This window comes from Polyodon spathula, chromosome 16, assembly GCF_017654505.1.
Source record: "Polyodon spathula isolate WHYD16114869_AA chromosome 16, ASM1765450v1, whole genome shotgun sequence".
In the NCBI taxonomy this organism is placed as follows: Eukaryota; Metazoa; Chordata; class Actinopteri; order Acipenseriformes; family Polyodontidae; genus Polyodon; species Polyodon spathula.
In genome coordinates, this window is record NC_054549.1 from 2,632,358 (window position 1) to 2,649,287 (window position 16,930).

A 16,930-nucleotide genomic window follows, 5' to 3' on the forward strand; every position below is an offset into this window, starting at 1 on the left:
GCTGGAACTTTTGTGAACTTTTAAAAGTTGGTGTACATTGTTTCTGACCGGAGGAGATTATTGTATGCACAACCGGAAACACGTGTAGACTGCTTTTCGAGCATCAACATGGGGCGACCAAGGAGGTAGATGCAGAACTTTGAGAATTTTGTTTAATAAGAAATATAATAGTTGTGGAATTCAGACAAAGGATATTAAAATGCCATTTACAAGCTTTCAAACTAAAAGCGACTTGGTTGGGTGTAAATACTGCAGATTCATATAATTGGAGAGTAAAATGAGCGACTGTTTGTAGTCTCTTCTTCGTCCCTGGGTCTTGCACAGCCTCGAAATGCACGCCGTCCCGTACAGCATTGTAGCTAGCTAACCGTCCTACGTGGATATACGTGGTTTGATTAATTTGTGTTTCATTTTTGTGGAAGCGGGAGTTGTGTCACATCTTTTCTGTGTGTACCGTAGGTTGTTGCTGATTGACATTAGTGATACAATCTCTTATGTACTGAAAATCATTGCGTTTGACTTGTATCCATGTACAGAATGCCAGGATTTGTTTAAAAGCTTCCAATTCCATTGACCTGTATAAGTGTTTTACTGTTCTATTCACTGCCTCTTTGTTCGCAAGCATGCTGGGTGTTTTTTATTGCAATTAATGAAACACTGTTTTAAGTGTTTAATCATATCTGAGGTGCTTTGACAATGATCATCCAACACTGTTCAGCACTCAGTAACGCTGCATTTAGAAATACTGAAAGACAATTCAACGACAAACGTTTGGACTAGTTGAAACGTTCACCATAGAATTTCATTTCTATTGTTTTTTGCTTTGAGTTCAGGAGCAGCTCCTCGGTTCTAGTTGCTTACCGTAGACACATGAAACGTAGGCTACATTGTATGCCAAAGTGTATTCTCTTATATTAGTAAGCGCCAGCACCATCTAGTGGACAGCTGACGCTGGCTGTTATTTCTGTAATTACACTGGCTAGTTTAGTTTGTTACTGTATATCTATGGCAGGTGACAACTAGAATGGATCTCGACTGATAGTACCTTAACACGTGTCAAAAAACGTAAAGCAGGCAGTATTTTAGTTTTTGCAATAAGTGACATTTGAAGCTGCATCTGTGTACTGTATAAATGATACAGCTGACCTTGTCTTTTATGGTCTAAGAGTGTCTTTGGGTGGGCCAGTTCTGTGACCCAAGATGCTAAATACTTTCCTCTCGCATTTTTTTCTGCTTGTATCTGAATTGCTTAAGTGTTTACCAGTTTGTCTTGTTCTTTCTTTCTTATTTTAACTCAAGGTCTGTGAATCGGAAAAAGCCTCGAACAAAGGAAGAATATGACAGTGATGACCCCTTGGCTTACAAGGACATGCCCGTCCCTGACAAGGTAAGGTCTCTTACATGGATTTGCCATTGAAGCCCTGGAGTGTACAATGATTAGCATACACAATTCTAATATTTATCAGCATAATGGTCCACAGAGCTAATGGCATTGTGTATCTTCAAACAAGCTATCTAGAGGCGAAGCGGCCTCAATGACTGTTGTTGTATTGCTTTGTGACTCGTACACTGTAGTGTGATGTGTCTTCTTGTTTTTGTCTCTAGAAGTCTTCTCAGTATTTCCAAGATGAAGTCGATGATTTCCACGAAGAGAAGCATAAGGTTTGCACTTCAGATTTCAAGTAGAATATAAAAAGGACGGGTTTCAAGCTGGCAATTCCTGTATAATGCCAGAAGAACTTACTGTGCCTCTTTCTGTGCCCAAGCAGTTACCTGTCAGCTGTTTGGACAGTGCTGCTTTTGCACACCTATTATCTCCACCTGTCTGGTCTTCACAAGAATAAGGGTCTACACTGTATTTATGGCCCTATGAAATCTGTTTGTTTATTTATATATTTATTTGAGATTTAGTTTCTTCAGTTTAAAAAAATATAATTTGGTGTTTTCATTGTTTTAAATCAAAACAGTGATATGGGACGAAATTAAACAGGTCATTGAAATAGGCATCACCATCCAAATGTGTGGTTATCTTGCTCTTTGAAACCTGCAAAAAATGTGTTAATTGTATAAATTAATAAAGCACATAACCAAAGATATTGATGTAATATGTTTGATACAGCTTCCAAAGTCTCTTGAGCTTTACCCTTCTGAATTCTGTGTATTCCATCAAGCCAGATCTCTGTGGTTTTTCTGTCTTGTCCAGTAAACCCGTCTGTAGAGCATGCAATAATCACTTCTCCTATGTTTTGTTTTGTTCATGTAGAAGCTCATGGCAAGTGGAGTTGAACTTGACAGCGACCCAGAAGATATTGCTGATGAGGTAAGGCAAAGTTACTTGAGCGATCCATCATCCAAAGAAAGTCTCAGGATTCATCGATAAACAATAAATCGCTACACCTCTAGTTGGATGTCTTTTAATATTTAACAAATCATAAAGAAATGTATCAATGTTCCTTGCTACTAGTTCTGTCATGTTATCAGTTTTTATTAGTGCAAAGACTTTGCTACATTACCCCATGAAAGCAAATGTTCAGATTTGGTGTAATATTTGCATGTTTAAATGCTGTCATGCTTGTCACTTGTACAACTATGTCCAAAGGTTTTGCATCACCCTATAGAATTAACAAATTTTGCTTCATAGTCAAATGAAACTTGGTGAATAATGTTACATTAACATATTGAATTACACACCGCTTTCTAATTTTCCATATACTTAACGGAAAAACTGACAGTGAAAAATGTGACTTTTCAAAATCTAACACGAAATACTGTACTACTATTATGACTTCCGGTAGACTAGGGCAATATCATTTTGTAGTTTCTTTGATTCCATGATGTTAATTAAAATATCGATTTATGTCTCAATCCTAGAATTCTAGGTAACTTTTGGCCATAGCTGTGCTTCTATAATTCTGGCCTGTGGAGTCGAATGCATCCACAGCATGTGTGCTCTTGTGCTTCAGACCTGTAACATCCTATAACTGCCTGCTGCAAGGCCCCCTACATGTGCAACATAATGCCAGGTTTTACACACCAACTTCCAATTACAGGATTGGTGCAACTGCTCCCAAAGCGTTAAGACTACCGTTTCTAAAACCAAAACGAAAATAGATCAAACTTTAGAACATTGATACAGGTTTTATAAATGTGGCCTCGAGTCACCAGGCTGGGTTGTGGGGACTGCAGTTTAATCCCCTCTCTCTCTCTCTCTCTCTCTCTCTCTCTCTCTCTCTCTCTCTCTCAGGAGGAGGTGATGGGTCTGGATCTGACAGACTCTGAGGAGGAGGAAGACATGGACAGCGACCTGGAACAGAAAAGGGATGAAGGTGAGCGATGAAGCTTCTCCTGTATATAGAGTGCTGAGCAGGGACCGGCACTGTGCGCTATATATAGAAGTAGGCTGTGTTCTGTGGGTTTTATTGCACACAACTCTGCATTCACAGTGTTTTATAACTGGTTTCAGGCTGATTGGAGCAACATAGTTCCATGCAACAAATGGTAATGGACCAGAGTAATTCAAATGCATTATCATTTGGATCTGTAGGTATGAAATTGTTCTGTAAGTGCAGCAGGCTGTGCTACCTGTGTACCTGCCGTGTGTCCTGTGGTTCCTGCAGTAGGATTAGAGTGAGTGTTAATGTGCTGTGCCTTGTCTTTCTTCACAGATCTTCCCAATGAGCAGGCCTGGGGGATCCGGAAGAAGGTATTCTACGACACAGACTACGTGGATTCCAGTAAGCACTTCACCCCTCTGTGTTGCATCGCCCGGCACACTGTGCATTTGATTACACTGATCATTGATAGAGTTATAGTTTCATCTTGAGGTTAATGTGTTTGTTGTAAACATTTTAAATGGTACACAGAATTATGATGAGATGGGAAGTAAATGGGAACGTGATGGTACGTGTTTCGAAACACTGTCTTGTGACATAAATTATATATTAAATAAATGGGGAAAAAAATACATATGTTGATTGGATTATTCTGCCTTTTATTGCAGCTGTGATTCCTTTCAGACAAAAGGGGTACAGTTTTTAAAAAGAGGTTGAATACCGCAACCTTTTTCGTTTGGAGTTTACTATGAGCCCACCAGATGGTGCTAAGTAATTCTTCACATTCCATACTTGAGATTGCATTTTTGAAACACTGTAGCGGTCAGTATTGCTTGCTTTTTTGCAGAAAGTTAAATTTTCTGCAAAAACACTTTTTTGTTTCACTAAGCTCATAAAGGCATCACTCCAACAAAAACAAAAGCTATTTATTCAGATAATGGACAACAGAATGGCAGAATTGTTATTTATTTATTGTGACGTGGCCTCTTGCCCCAGAACACCAGGATTCCTTTAAAGCGTTCTTCTTTTGACTGGCTGCACCGAAATGATTGCAGTAGATGTCAGTTACAACTGCTGAAGCTCTCCAAAGCGCAAATAGAAGGGGGTGCCTCTTATTGTTTTCACAAGTATTAGTTTTAACTGGGATTTATTAACCCCTTAAGAACCAAACAATCTCTTATTGTACACTGTAGTAGTGTATAAACAAAAAATAACAAACAGTAGAAATGTACAAACAGTAGAAATGTAAATGTTTTCTGTTAATTGCATATATGATCCATATCATTCAAAGTGTCTGACTCGTGTTATTCCCTGACAACTCGCATCATTGCTTAAAAACCATTGTGTGCAAGTCATATGTGTTAGCATCGAGATGCTCTTTTTAATCTGTTGTTGAAAAGCATGCCGCAGATCCACAGAGGCGGCCTGAAGCTGCGATAGCTCAACTGAGGTGTTTCTGTTTCAGAGAAGAAGACCCAGCAGGAGGCTGAAGCAGAGGAGGAGGAGGAAGAGCAGGAGGCCAAAAGCATCCAGAGCAGACTGGTGGGGCAGCTGAGCGAGGAGGACTACGATCTGCACCTCCTGCAGGTATAGCGACTGCTGTTTGGGGCTTAGTGCAGCACAGTGCTTTCTCAGACTGGGGGGGGGGAGGGGGGGGGGCAGCTGTGCAAGAGCCCGTGGTTGGAAGGGTCTTAGTGCAGCACAGTGCTCTCTCAGACTTGGGGGGGACGCAGCTGTACGAGAGCCTGGGGTTGGAAGAGTCTTAGTGCAGCACAGTGCGCTGTCAGACTGGGGTTCCAGCTGTGCGAGAGCCCGGGGTTGGAGGGGTCTTAGTGCAGCACAGTGCTGTCTCAGACTAGAGCCGGGATTGGAGGGGTCTTAGTGCAGCAGAGTTTGGGGCTTAGAGCAGCACAGTGCTGTCTCAGACTTGGGGGGGCAGCTGTGCGAGAGCCCGGGGTTGAGGGGGTCTTAGTGCAGCACAGTGCTGTCTCAGACTTGGGGGGGCAGCTGTGCGAGAGCCCGGGGTTGGAGGGGTCTTAGAGCAGCACAGTGCTCTATCATAAGAAGGTTATGGGCACCCCTGTTTTATAGCTGGTGTACCACCTTCATGTTATACATTACATACAATCCTTGCTGTTGATTTACTACAGTACATCCTATTCCCCCACTCCAATTTAGTTTAGCGTTCGTTTCAGTTATAGGGACACTAGCGCCCCTTTGTGAAGCGTGTGGCTCTATGAGCTCTGCAGTTTATAAATGACAGTGGCCTCGTCCACAGGAGTTCTCCACAGAGCAGGAAGCTGCGAAGAAGCCTGAGAAGGAGGAACTGATTGTCAAGGACCTGAAGAAGATGAGCCTGAAGGAGAAGATGAAGCTGCTCAAGAAAGAGTCCCCAGAGCTGCTGGAGCTCATCCAGGACTTCAAAGACAAGGTCAGACACACACACACACACACACAGTTCGGGGTTCAGATGGGTTCTTATTGGATTAAGTGTGTTCTTTTTTTTAAATCAAGACACCTTCCAGCTGGTTTCACAGACCTCAGCTAGCACTAATCTTGGATTGTCTAGGTAGGTTAAGACTACGTGGTGTTAACTTTTAAGGTAGTGGTAGTGCATGATCCTTGCTAATCAAGGTCTGTGAAACAAGTTTAAAAGTCTTTTATTAGGAAGGACAAGAAGGACAGAATGACACTGTTCTTTATGAAGTGGGTGTGGATTGAATTCAGCTGTTTAATTTTGGCTGTACCATACTTTATTACTTGTTATATAAACAGAACACTCCCGGAGCATTCAGGCAGTGCTCTGGTTTATTGCTCTCATTGGTGGAGTAGCTCCAATACCTCTTTGTGTGTGTCCTCTGTATATTCCGTTCCCTATCCTCTGGTTTATTGTGCTCATTGGTGGAGTAGCTCCAATAGCTTGTGTGTTTGTGTCCTCTGTATATTCCATTCCCTATTCTTTCTTAAAAGAGGAGTGCATTTGTCTTGTAGCTGACTGAGCTGAAAGATGAGCTGCAGCCTCTGCTGGACATGGTGAAGGAGGGGAGAATTCCCCCAGGAAAGGTGAGTCCCAGACTCTGGTCAATATTTTGCGCCGTAGAGACTCACAGAAATTAAATCATATAAATTTGACAAGAGTAAGAGGGTGAACTGTTTGTGTTCAGATATTAATTTTTGTTCATGTATTATTTACAGGGGGCTGACTATCTGCAGACCAAACACCAGCTCTATCTGAAGTAAGTGGTGGAACAGTGAAGCGAGAATGTTCCAAATTATGCTTTATATGAGAGAAACATGTGTTTCAGATTGTATCCACTCGGATTACTGTTGTCTCCTCGTACACTTGATGCATCCTACAGTTATTGATTAAACACACGTCTCTTACAGGAAACTCAGCGTTCTGATTGGCACAGTTTTTCATGTCTGTTTTTCTTTTCAGTTACTGCACAAATGTAAGTTTTTATTTAGTTCTGAAGGCCAGGAGAATCGCCGTGCACAACCATCCTGTGATCGAGAGGCTGGTAACTTACAGGAATGTGAGTAACTTAAGTGCTGCAGAAAAAACAACCCTCTTAAAACTAGGCATGTGAATTCTATATGCCCAGCTTCAGTCTCAGCTGGAACAATAATCAGTTGTGATTTTATGATCGTTAATTAGTTTAGTCTTGCTTTGTGTAGCTCCTCTTATGAATGTTCATCCTGCAGCTAATCAATGACTTGGGAGGTGTGGATGCCAAGTTATCATCAGAAATCCGCCTGCTGCTTAGCGAAGCACAGCATGACCAGACCAACAGAGCGGTGAAGGAGAAAGGAAAGAATCCACAGAGGAGTGAACGAAAGGTGAGGAAAGAGATGTGCTCTTTATCTGTTCAGGGAAATGGAAGCTACATGCAATCATGATGCACGAGTCAGACGTGCTCCAGAACAGCCCACTGCTCTCTTTGGAAATGCACTCATGTGAAAATGGTTTGAACCCTCCCAAGGTGCAGACTGTTTTAACTGGTGCTGCTTTGCATAGGGTTAAATGATACTTAAGAGTCTCACTGCATCTCTCGAAACCTGTACAAACACATCTGAGCTTCAGAGCTATTTCATTTATCCTCCTGTAATGCATGGTGGTGTATGCTACTCCATTGACCTCCTCTCTATCTCATGCATAGTGTTTTTGTATTGATCCTCTCTCTATCTAATAGACAGTTAGTCCATTGATCCTCTATCTAATGCATAGTGTTAGTCCATTGATCCTCTATCTAATGCATAGTGTTAGTCCATTGACCCCCTCTCTATCTAATGCATAGTGTTAGTCCATTGACCCCCTCCTCTATCTCATGCATGTGTTAGTGCATTGATTCTCTCTCTATCTCATGCTTGGTGTTTGTTGTGTTCTTGCTCTCAGGCAGTGAAGCGGGCAACTGTGTCATCTCAGCCTGCAGGGGACGCTGCTGGTTCTGATCTGGACGAGGAGGCGGCTCTGCATTACTACAGGGAGGCAGAGGAGAGGGTGAAACTGAAGAAGAGGAAGAAGGGACAGGAGGAGGAGGGGTAAGCAGGCTGTCAACACAAACACTCATATTCCAACACTCATAGTCCTCAAAATTAGGGGTGTATCGATAAAATAATTTCAAGATACCACGCGTCTAGCCAAGTGCAGGTCCAATACAATATGCATCACAATACATTGTCCTGAGGGGCTACTTTTATGATGTTTAATATGATTGGAACTATTTTAAGACAAACATTAAATGATGAAGGACAGTATGTGTCCATACCAATTATAAAACACAATTATTCATCATCCAGTGGTGAATGTGATGGATCTCTCTGTGTTTCAGATTGGGAGTGGAAGCTGAAGAGGAGCTGGATCCTGATGCAAAGAGAGCCATCACTTACCAGGTGAGCTGGGGCTGGGAGTGTCACAGACCCATAGGTCTGGTTCCTGGCTTCATAGACTGGGGGTTTGTAAGGCTGAGCTTGGTAAAAGCCAGACCCATCTGTGTCCTACTCGGATCTTCCCATATGAATTTTGTTTTTGCTTTTAATGTTCTGCAGATCGCCAAAAACAAAGGTCTCACTCCTAAGAGGAAGAAGATTGACCGGAACCCCAGAGTCAAGCACCGTGAGAAATTCAGACGTGCCAAGATTCGCAGAAAGGGCCAGGTATGTGTCTAACCAGCAGCCTCGGCGTTCTCCCTTCATTGACACAGCTCTGTCTATTGAACCTTTACCATCCGCAACTGAGCCACACTGTGGAGTGCCTGTAACTGCTAATTAATGTGTTCAGGGCTCTCTGCCTGCTTATTAAACCTCATTTAGGATTTATGTTGTCACCCAGTGGTAGCGGAGGTGCCTGTATGTATGCAGTAAACATGTTGGATGTTCTCCTACACGCTGTCAATGTTTTCCATGGTATTGCCACCTCTATGAAAGGGTTTATATTCTTGGAAGAGAAATCTTGTTAGTGATACACAGCAGATACAGTACATGCTGTAGATTACATTAAAATAAATGAACCTGCAGTGTGGTGTTAAAGTCCCAGAACCTGCTGCAGGGCTTCCAAGAAACCCCTTCCTGTCCTTTGATGTGTTTGCTGTTTTCCACAGCAATTTCTTTTGCAGCATATTCCCTATTTATTTATTTATTTATTTTGTTAAGTTTCATATTTCAATAAACAAAGGACTTGCTTTATTCCAACTTTTACGTGGGAGCATTTGCTAGCAGGAAGATTTTGCTTCTAAACATCGCACTGTATACAGTCAGTCCATTCTCCCTCCTGCAACAATGCTGGTGCTCTGCTTGAAATGAGTGGCGTGTGAGCATGATCCGGTACACTGCGATCCTTGGAAGACTTTTTTCTTCGCTCCTGGCGAGTGCTCCTGCGTAAATGTTGAGAAAGTTGCCCAGCTGATTTATGACCCATAGTCTAATTAAAAATGTGTTTTAAAATATAACACTGCGATACGGACAACACAGGACAAGGCAAAGGTAACGCAGTGTGTTTCTTGTAAACTTTGCAGGGTGCTCTGCAACACTTTAACTAAAGAAGATTTTCCTTTATTGCATTTTAGCAGGGTTACTGAACACACACACACAATTAGAGCTATGACTGGAGCCTGTTTGAAACAGTATTTCTTTCATTTCAGGTTCGGGAAGTGCGCCGGGAGGAACAAAGATACGGGGGAGAATTATCTGGCATCCGCGCTGGAGTTAAGAAGGGTGTTAAGCTTAAATAATGATGTTATCAACGTGATGTGGGTATTATTTTATTGTCTGTTTTTCAGCACCATACTGTTAAATAAAAATTACATTTAAGTAGGTTTTTGTTTTTTCTTGTGCATGGGTGGGGTGATGTAGCACCTCCAGTAAAATCATTCAGTGTGCTGTAAGTAGCAGTTTAAATACCATCTGACAAAGTCACATCCCCAGTGGAACCTGCTAGGAGTAACTACACTTATAACTTCTTTGAGAGTAGATCTCGCATTCAGAATGTCAATGACAAAGCATTTGAAACGTTTCAACCAGAATAGGTTCTGACACAGCAAAGCATGAGTGAGAAATACTCAGCTTGACTAGAGGTAGCCACACTTATTAACATACAATACACTTACAAACTAGAATCATATATTCCGGTATCTGCAGCATCATCTTCCATAGGCATCATCAGAGCATCTGCACTGCGTTTCTGGAAACACGCTTCCTCCTGTAGTCTGGAAACCTAGAACATATAACCTGAGGGGAACCATAATTTATCTAAAATACAAATATATCCAATGAACGTGTGGAGGTTGTCCCCAGTGGGAAATAAGAGGTCCGTACATTATATACTGATGCACAAAATAAATGCAACGCTCCGGTCCAATGGATTTAATCAAATATTTTAAACCTAGATATCAAATAAAATCACAGAAAATGTGAACAAAAATATAAGTTTTCAGTATGAAACGTGACACAATGTCAAAATTAAAACATTACGAAGTTAGGGTGGAGTATGACCTCCCTGAGCATTAACACAATCCTGGCAGAGTTGATGTAAAGTTCTGATCAGCCTCTGGATAGATTGCTGTGGGATGTTCCATCACTCTTCCTGTGCAGCTACAGCCAGCTGGCGAAGGTTGGCTGGTCACGGTTATCTCCTGTGGATGGTACTAGCAATTTGGTCCACAGATGTGCTTTTGGAGCTGCCCACAGCAAGACCTTGACATTGTTTTCCTGAAGTCGTGCAATTGTAATCCTAGCACTGTGTAGTCTTGCATTGTGCTGCTGGAAAATTGTCACTTCTGGATTGGTTTGCAGGAACGGAAAAACTGCTGTCCACATGTTACCCCTGAACGGCCTCCGAACATGCAAATCGTTGTCATGCAGACGGCGAGCTCCAGTCATTCTGCTGATGCCCGGGTTATTTCTTCCTGGAACTTCTCGTGCTGTAGCCACTGCAGTCTGAAAACGATTACGCAGATGGATCAGTCGTATGTGACCGTCCTGGGCCGGTGTGGAGACCCTCTGCCTTCCAGGACGTGGCCTGTCCCTCACGGAGATGGTTTCTTGCTTTCTCTGGATTAGTCTGCTGATTGTTGAAGCAGAACATCTCATTCTCTAGGCCACTTCTCTCACAGACAGGCCGCCTTCAATCGTGCCGATAACAACAAGGCAATCTTCATTATTTAAGAGGGCATGGTCGTATCTTTCGTTGTTCTTGCGTTAATTGAAATCATGTCTTTTCGAATGGCTATTTATACAGATTCCTGAATCCACTCATTTTGGCAATTTTAACTCAAATACCAAACATTGAGCACCTGGTGTTTTTATGAAATCACATGACTTGAGCTCAGTATTTTGTTATCCCAAAGGAACAATACTACTGAAACAATCAACAAACCTATATGCTCGCTATTTAAAATATAAATAATATTATGTATGTGCCCAGTGAACTATTGATGTAAAACTGTTGCATTTTTATTGTGCATCAGTATATATGGGCTTCTATTTATATCCTATTCCTATTTAGAAATAGTAGTATCATTGTGCATTTGTAAGTAGTGTGAATAGTTTACTTAACAAAAGTGTTTTGGTTACTTGTAGTTAAATGCTTTCAGTTGAGACCTATTTTGGTTCCTTGCCCTCAAACTACAACATTGAGGCTGTGTGTGATCAGTGATGGTAAGAAGGCTCATTGATTGAGGCTGTGTATGATCAGTGATGGTAAGAAGGCTCATTGATTGAGGCTGTGTGTGATCAGTGATGGTAAGAAGGGTCTTTGATTTGGTCTGTGTGTGTGATCAGTGATGGTAAGAAGCCTCATTGATTGAGGCTGTGTGTGATCAGTGATGGTAAGAAGCCTCATTGATTTGGTCTGTGTGTGATCAGTGATGGTATGAAGGCTCATTGATTTGGTCTGTGTGTGATCAGTGATGGTAAGAAGCCTCATTGATTGAGGCTGTGTGTGATCAGTGATGGTAAGAAGGCTCATTGATTGAGACTGTGTGTGATCAGTGATGGTAAGAAGCCTCATTGATTGAGGCTGTGTGTGATCAGTGATGGTAAGAAGACTCATTGATTGAGACGGTGTGTGATCAGTGATGGTAAGAAGGCTCATTGATTGAGGCTGTGTGTGATCAGTGATGGTAAGAAGGCTCATTGATTGAGGCTGTGTGTGATCAGTGATGGTAAGAAGGCTCATTGATTGAGGCTGTGTGTGATCAGTGATGGTAAAGAAGGCTCATTGATTGAGGCTGTGTGTGATCAGTGATGGTAAGAAGGCTCATTGATTGAGGCTGTGTGTGATCAGTGATGGAAAGAAGAAAGTGCCTGACGCTGGAAGTTTTATAAATTTAGATTTTTTATTTTAATGAGAAAACAATCTATAGATAACCTAACAGTATCTATCCTCTCTCTACAGTGATATGAAAATTACTGTTCACATGATCAAATGGTTTAGTTTCCTCAGGATGAATGGGGGCCATTTCCCAATAACAGCAGTTATCTACAGGTTAAGTGTGCAATTTAAGGGCTATTAATGAAAGTTTGCCAATAGGGCTTGCTCTGTTTTGTTTTTTTCAATTTCTTTGAAACTCTTCAGTAAGCTTATAAGATTTAGCAAACTACACCTTCATGCGTGTCTGACACATTTACATTTTACCGTATGTTTAAACCTGGACAGCACTGGACAGCTCTGGTGTAACACATCCTGAAGGAGCGAATCTAATTTGAACACTAAAACTCACTCAATTGTTCCAACAAGAGCCTTCACGAAGTTCTAAAGACATGTTGACGTCTTGTAAAGACCCTTTGTTGAAACGCTTTTAGGCCAGTATCTTTAGCCCTGCTCCTCTATGAAGCTGGTGTGAGCTGTGGACAGGTTGCTGACTATCTTCTCCTCGATCTCCACCTCCCTCTGCTCCTCCTCGTCAGACAGCAGCAGCTCAGTCTGGGTGTCCCGGGTCACGATCACCACGTAGCCCCGCCGCGTGTCCAGCACATTGGCTACCACAGCCTGGTGCCGGTACATGTCCAGCGCTCTGCGGGCGCGCCCCACCAGGATGGACGGATCAGTCTCCAGCTTAAAGGAGATCACAAACGCCTTGGGTGCCCAGTCCTTCACCAAGGGGGACAGCATCTTTGGAACCATCTTCATAGTGATCTGCAGGCAGAACAAAGCATTAATACCGGTACTTCATGGTGACATAACTAGCATAACTGCATAAGGGGGTTCTCACAATATACAGGGTATCTCGTCATCTTAACTCATTCAACTTTGGCTTAACTGATATTGATACAACCGAAATGTGTTTAATCAAAGAGAAATTAACCTGGATCATTTCAATGTGTAGTGCACAGTCAACGGTGTGTGGCCGCCCAATTTAACAGTTACAATTATGCTGTAGCAATTACACTTATAATTTACACTGAAAAGTAACATAAATAGCTACACACATTAACATGTTTACTCTGTTTATTCCACCAAGCTGTAATCGCAGGTACAAATACAGGAACATACTCTATAACATTTTCTCAAACAAATGGGGTCACAAAAAGTGTTTGAAAATACGAGAAGAACATTTGCTCAATGTAAAACACAACATGGAACTGTGAATGACTTAAGCTTGGAAAGATGTGTAATTGATCAACTATATGGTGTGCAAAGGTTCAACTACAATTACATTGTAATTGCAATTAATTACAAGGAATACGATTACAATTGAAATTGAGCCCAGGTCTGGTCCCAGTCATGACAGAATCAGACACTGGAAGAGATTTCTCTCTATACCACACTTCCTAATAATGAATGGGGTTGTCCTGCCTGCAGAGGCCCATCGGAGGATTGGATCTTGTGTTCAGGCATTTCCGAAGCGGGAATGTAGAAATCGGAAACAGCAGCAGCCAGGTAAAACATGGCATTGGACCCTGCAGGTAAGCACACAGATAGCAGGGTTTTCAGAGAGGTGCCCTATTAATCCTGATGTTAAAATCTAGTGCAGTAAATCAAGACATAGACTCATGCGTTGAGCACCGTGAGAGTCAAGTTAGGCATGTTAGTATCCAGATCCATCTATGACTGCACTCTAGAATAGAGTTTAATGAGTGCTATTCTGTGGTGACATTCGAGGAGATTCAAAACTGTCCAGGACTTTTAGGTAATGTTCACTATCTCCAGTTCTGGAGATACAAGCTCTGTGAATAAAATATCAAACATCTATTTGCACATGTTTGCACGACTGGAGCCTCTGACCAGCTTACTCATGTTGGCAATGAAAAAGAGTTGTTTCAGTGTCTAGCCCTTACACAAATAGCAATAATAATCTGATCACTTGTATACCATACCTATTGGACTGAGAGCCTGTGCAGCTGCCTTGAGCAGATGTAGGTACTCCGAGAGCGTATTGAACTCCACTGCCAGCAGGAGCCGTGCTTCCTTCACAGCCTGATAGCGCTGCAGGACAGAGACGATGTGAGGCAGCTTGCCCTGGTCCACCTCCACCCTGTGCGAGATGCACCCAGGCCCCTGCTCCAGGGAGGCCCTCAGAGTGTCAAGCAGGTTCACGCCAGCATACTTCCGGGAGTACGGGTAGAGGGAGTGGTGGCGGTGCAGGAAGATCACAGCATAGCCAGAGTCCAAGAAATACTCAGCTGACGAGGCACCCCGCCGCCCGCTACTGAAATTATCCAAAAAACGAACAGTCCTGGACTCCAGGGGGACTTTGGTGCCTCCTGAGGTGACCAGGACCACCCTCCGGCCTTCTGAGCAGTGATGCCGGGCAAACTCTGCCATCTGCTTGCCCGCCGCCTCCACTTGTGCCGGGACAGCAAACTCTGCTTCCATCCTGCAGTCCGCTGTGGGTGAACATGCAGATCCAGAGCTCGCCATGGCTTAGTAGACTGTACCAACATAACAATTATAACAAATAGAATGTTAGTGACCTACACCCACCCACAGTATGTTCATGTAAAATGTACAGAGATGGAAATAAGACTCCCATTGCATAGCAGTTTCACCCATTCCACATTTCAATAGCCACAGTGTATAGGTAACAAGCTCAGGTGTGTCTTATTAAACTTATAGTAAAACCAGGAATGGATCAAACTCCTATGCAATTGGAGTCTTATTTATGTCCCGGAATATGCTTTACATACCTACGGACAGGTTCCTCCCTTTATAAACTTCTATAAGTATGTCTTCTCAGGGGACTGTATTACCATAAAGCGATTTCACAGAGATATATTAGCAAGAACTAGCCTACATGTATGCAACCTTAAAAATACCTGATTTCTCCTGAAATTATCCATATTGCTTCTTAATCCAAACTGAGATGCAAATGTCCTTCTCTGTGTAGTATATGAACAGCAATTGGCAGGGAAAAGCATTTAAATATAATTAAACTCAACTTTATTTCTGTCAGAAACTTGCAGTTTGCTTGAAGACAAACATCAGTATTCTGTGCGAGAACCTGATCGTGGCACCCTCTTCTACATTACACCCAACTACATTTCAATGGATCTGTCATCCATCTCAGTTAAATGTGCAACTTTTGATGCCATGGGATCCATTACTGATTGAAATAAAAGCAATGTCCTTTCCCCTGCTCTCAGGCAATGCTATTCAGTCTTTAGATTTGAATTCCTGTTTATTCATAGGAAGGTTTTGAAACAACAAAATAAAACAGAATCAAATCACACATACTGGTAAAGTCATTTTACCCATGTTTTCTTTTTCAAAAGTACACATCTGTTTTTCTTCTGCTTTTCAACTTAAAATAATGTTCTGTTTTGCACGGCGATTGTACTGTTTAAATACAAGTGGTGAAATAGATGTTTACTCAACATAACTTATCAAGCTTTAAAAATCAACCCTTTTTTAAATCTGAAACAGACCTTGCTGCTCACATGACACAGAAACCCAGCTTGCTTTGGCATTGGAACCTGTGCCCCGATATCACTGTTTGATGCTCCTACAGCTACAGGAAGTTAATATTTTCAACATGGGCAATACATAACATAACCTTCTTAATCCATTAGTTCCCACTGTTCTGTTTAATTTTTCAACGACAAGCCGAGGGGTTTAAAAAGATTTTTAGGAGTCCCTCGGTCACGCCCTCGTCTCTCGCCCTGCTCTTTTCTTCTCTGGGAAGGAGCCTCGACCCTTCTTAATAACGAGTAGCTGCCTAGCTGTCCTTAAACTGAGCGTGAAAAACAATTGGAGACATGAAAGGCAGGGTGCTGAACCGCGTCCAAACTGCAAGCAGGCAGTGTGTGGCAGCTCACGGTATGAGAATGGCGCAGTTGGGTTATATTGTGAAGCAGCGCTGGTCGCAGAGGTCGTCCCTGTCAACCTGCCTACTCTTTTGTTTACTCAAAACTCGAAGCAGACAACAATACACTTGGTATTATTTAAATACTCGACTTCTATAGATTGAACTTCAAATAAAAAATACAAAAATTCAATCACAAGACAGTTGAATTCTACCTACTTACATGCACCGCACTGCAACACTGCTCTCACAGATCCGGAAGCGGAGCCATGGTGACCGGTACGGCACGTAAACAGCTACCGGTCGATTCAGAGCGCTTAAAGGCGCTGTACAGATTAACGCTGCCACTAAAAATTAGTTCCACATAATATCTGTTCTGATATTAGTAGTATAATTTGTAAACTTTCATTATCAGGGTTGCCACACTGCCCGGGAAAAACTGTGATTGTTTAAGTAAAATTGTTAAATCGTCCTGTTTTTTTTTTTTTTTTTGTATTCAAGCAAAACTGTAGCAGTGCCCTCAGAAAGTTGACAGCACAGTAATTATACAAAAAGAAAAAGTTATGGATTACTTTTTTTAATAGTTATGTTTATATGTTTAATACAATTGTGCTATTATATACCTATTGATTGAGTTCTTGATTGAGTTACTACAGCTCCAATGATTTGAAGAAAAAAAAATACAAGTTTTTCACTCTGGAAATCTGACAAAACAAGTCATTAGATTAAATGCGATATATTTGTTTCTACGCTATCTTTGCTATCTTCTCCCTACGTCACTGTTATTATCATACCAACCTACACGGACAAATGACTACGGTATTTGAAAATTAGGAATTTCAAATTTCGAAAGAATAG

At 41.9% G+C, this 16,930-nt stretch overlaps 2 protein-coding genes across 5 annotated transcripts; one reads left to right on the forward strand and one right to left on the reverse strand.

The window, feature by feature from the left end:
* The first annotated feature begins 14 nt into the window (after positions 1–14).
* LOC121328649 (something about silencing protein 10-like) lies at positions 15–9,631 on the forward strand. Its single transcript, XM_041273553.1, has 16 exons — positions 15–125; positions 1,300–1,387; positions 1,606–1,662; positions 2,264–2,320; positions 3,245–3,326; positions 3,666–3,734; positions 4,798–4,919; positions 5,611–5,763; positions 6,324–6,395; positions 6,528–6,568; positions 6,772–6,868; positions 7,038–7,172; positions 7,729–7,874; positions 8,165–8,225; positions 8,382–8,489; positions 9,473–9,631. Exons 1-16 carry the CDS (start codon positions 109–111, stop codon positions 9,560–9,562), a joined length of 1,395 nt encoding a protein of 464 aa, XP_041129487.1. The 5' UTR covers positions 15–108; the 3' UTR covers positions 9,563–9,631.
* A 2,815-nt stretch (positions 9,632–12,446) lies between these two features.
* On the reverse strand, positions 12,447–16,368 carry LOC121329290 (phosphopantothenate--cysteine ligase-like). Of its 4 annotated transcripts, none has more exons than XM_041274826.1 (4): positions 16,296–16,368; positions 14,148–14,702; positions 13,627–13,730; positions 12,447–12,966 (listed from the first exon to the last, which is right to left on the reverse strand). In XM_041274826.1, the coding sequence occupies exons 2-4, from the start codon at positions 14,689–14,691 to the stop codon at positions 12,643–12,645; spliced, it is 972 nt and encodes a 323-aa protein (XP_041130760.1). In that variant the 5' UTR covers positions 14,692–14,702; positions 16,296–16,368; the 3' UTR covers positions 12,447–12,642. The 4 variants fall into 4 exon arrangements, with proteins under 4 accessions (XP_041130760.1, XP_041130757.1, XP_041130759.1 ...); XM_041274823.1 differs by having other exon boundaries at positions 13,594–13,730; XM_041274825.1 differs by having other exon boundaries at positions 13,594–13,730; positions 16,292–16,352.
* Between the last annotated feature and the right edge of the window lie 562 nt (positions 16,369–16,930).

Excerpts from the sequence above, each read along its gene's own strand:
- LOC121328649 (XM_041273553.1), top strand. Across the intron at positions 2,321-3,244 it reads CAGAAGATATTGCTGATGAG|GAGGAGGTGATGGGTCTGGA; the intron begins GTAAGGCAAAGT and ends TCTCTCTCTCAG. Across the intron at positions 3,327-3,665 it reads GGAACAGAAAAGGGATGAAG|ATCTTCCCAATGAGCAGGCC; the intron begins GTGAGCGATGAA and ends CTTTCTTCACAG.
- LOC121329290 (XM_041274823.1), bottom strand. The coding sequence starts at position 14,691 with ATGGCGAGCTCTGGATCTGCATGTTCACCCACAGCGGACTGCAGGATG. Across the intron at positions 13,731-14,147 it reads ACAGGCTCTCAGTCCAATAG|GGTCCAATGCCATGTTTTAC; the intron begins GTATGGTATACA and ends GCTTACCTGCAG. Across the intron at positions 12,967-13,593 it reads ATTCATTATTAGGAAGTGTG|ATCACTATGAAGATGGTTCC; the intron begins GTATAGAGAGAA and ends TTCTGCCTGCAG.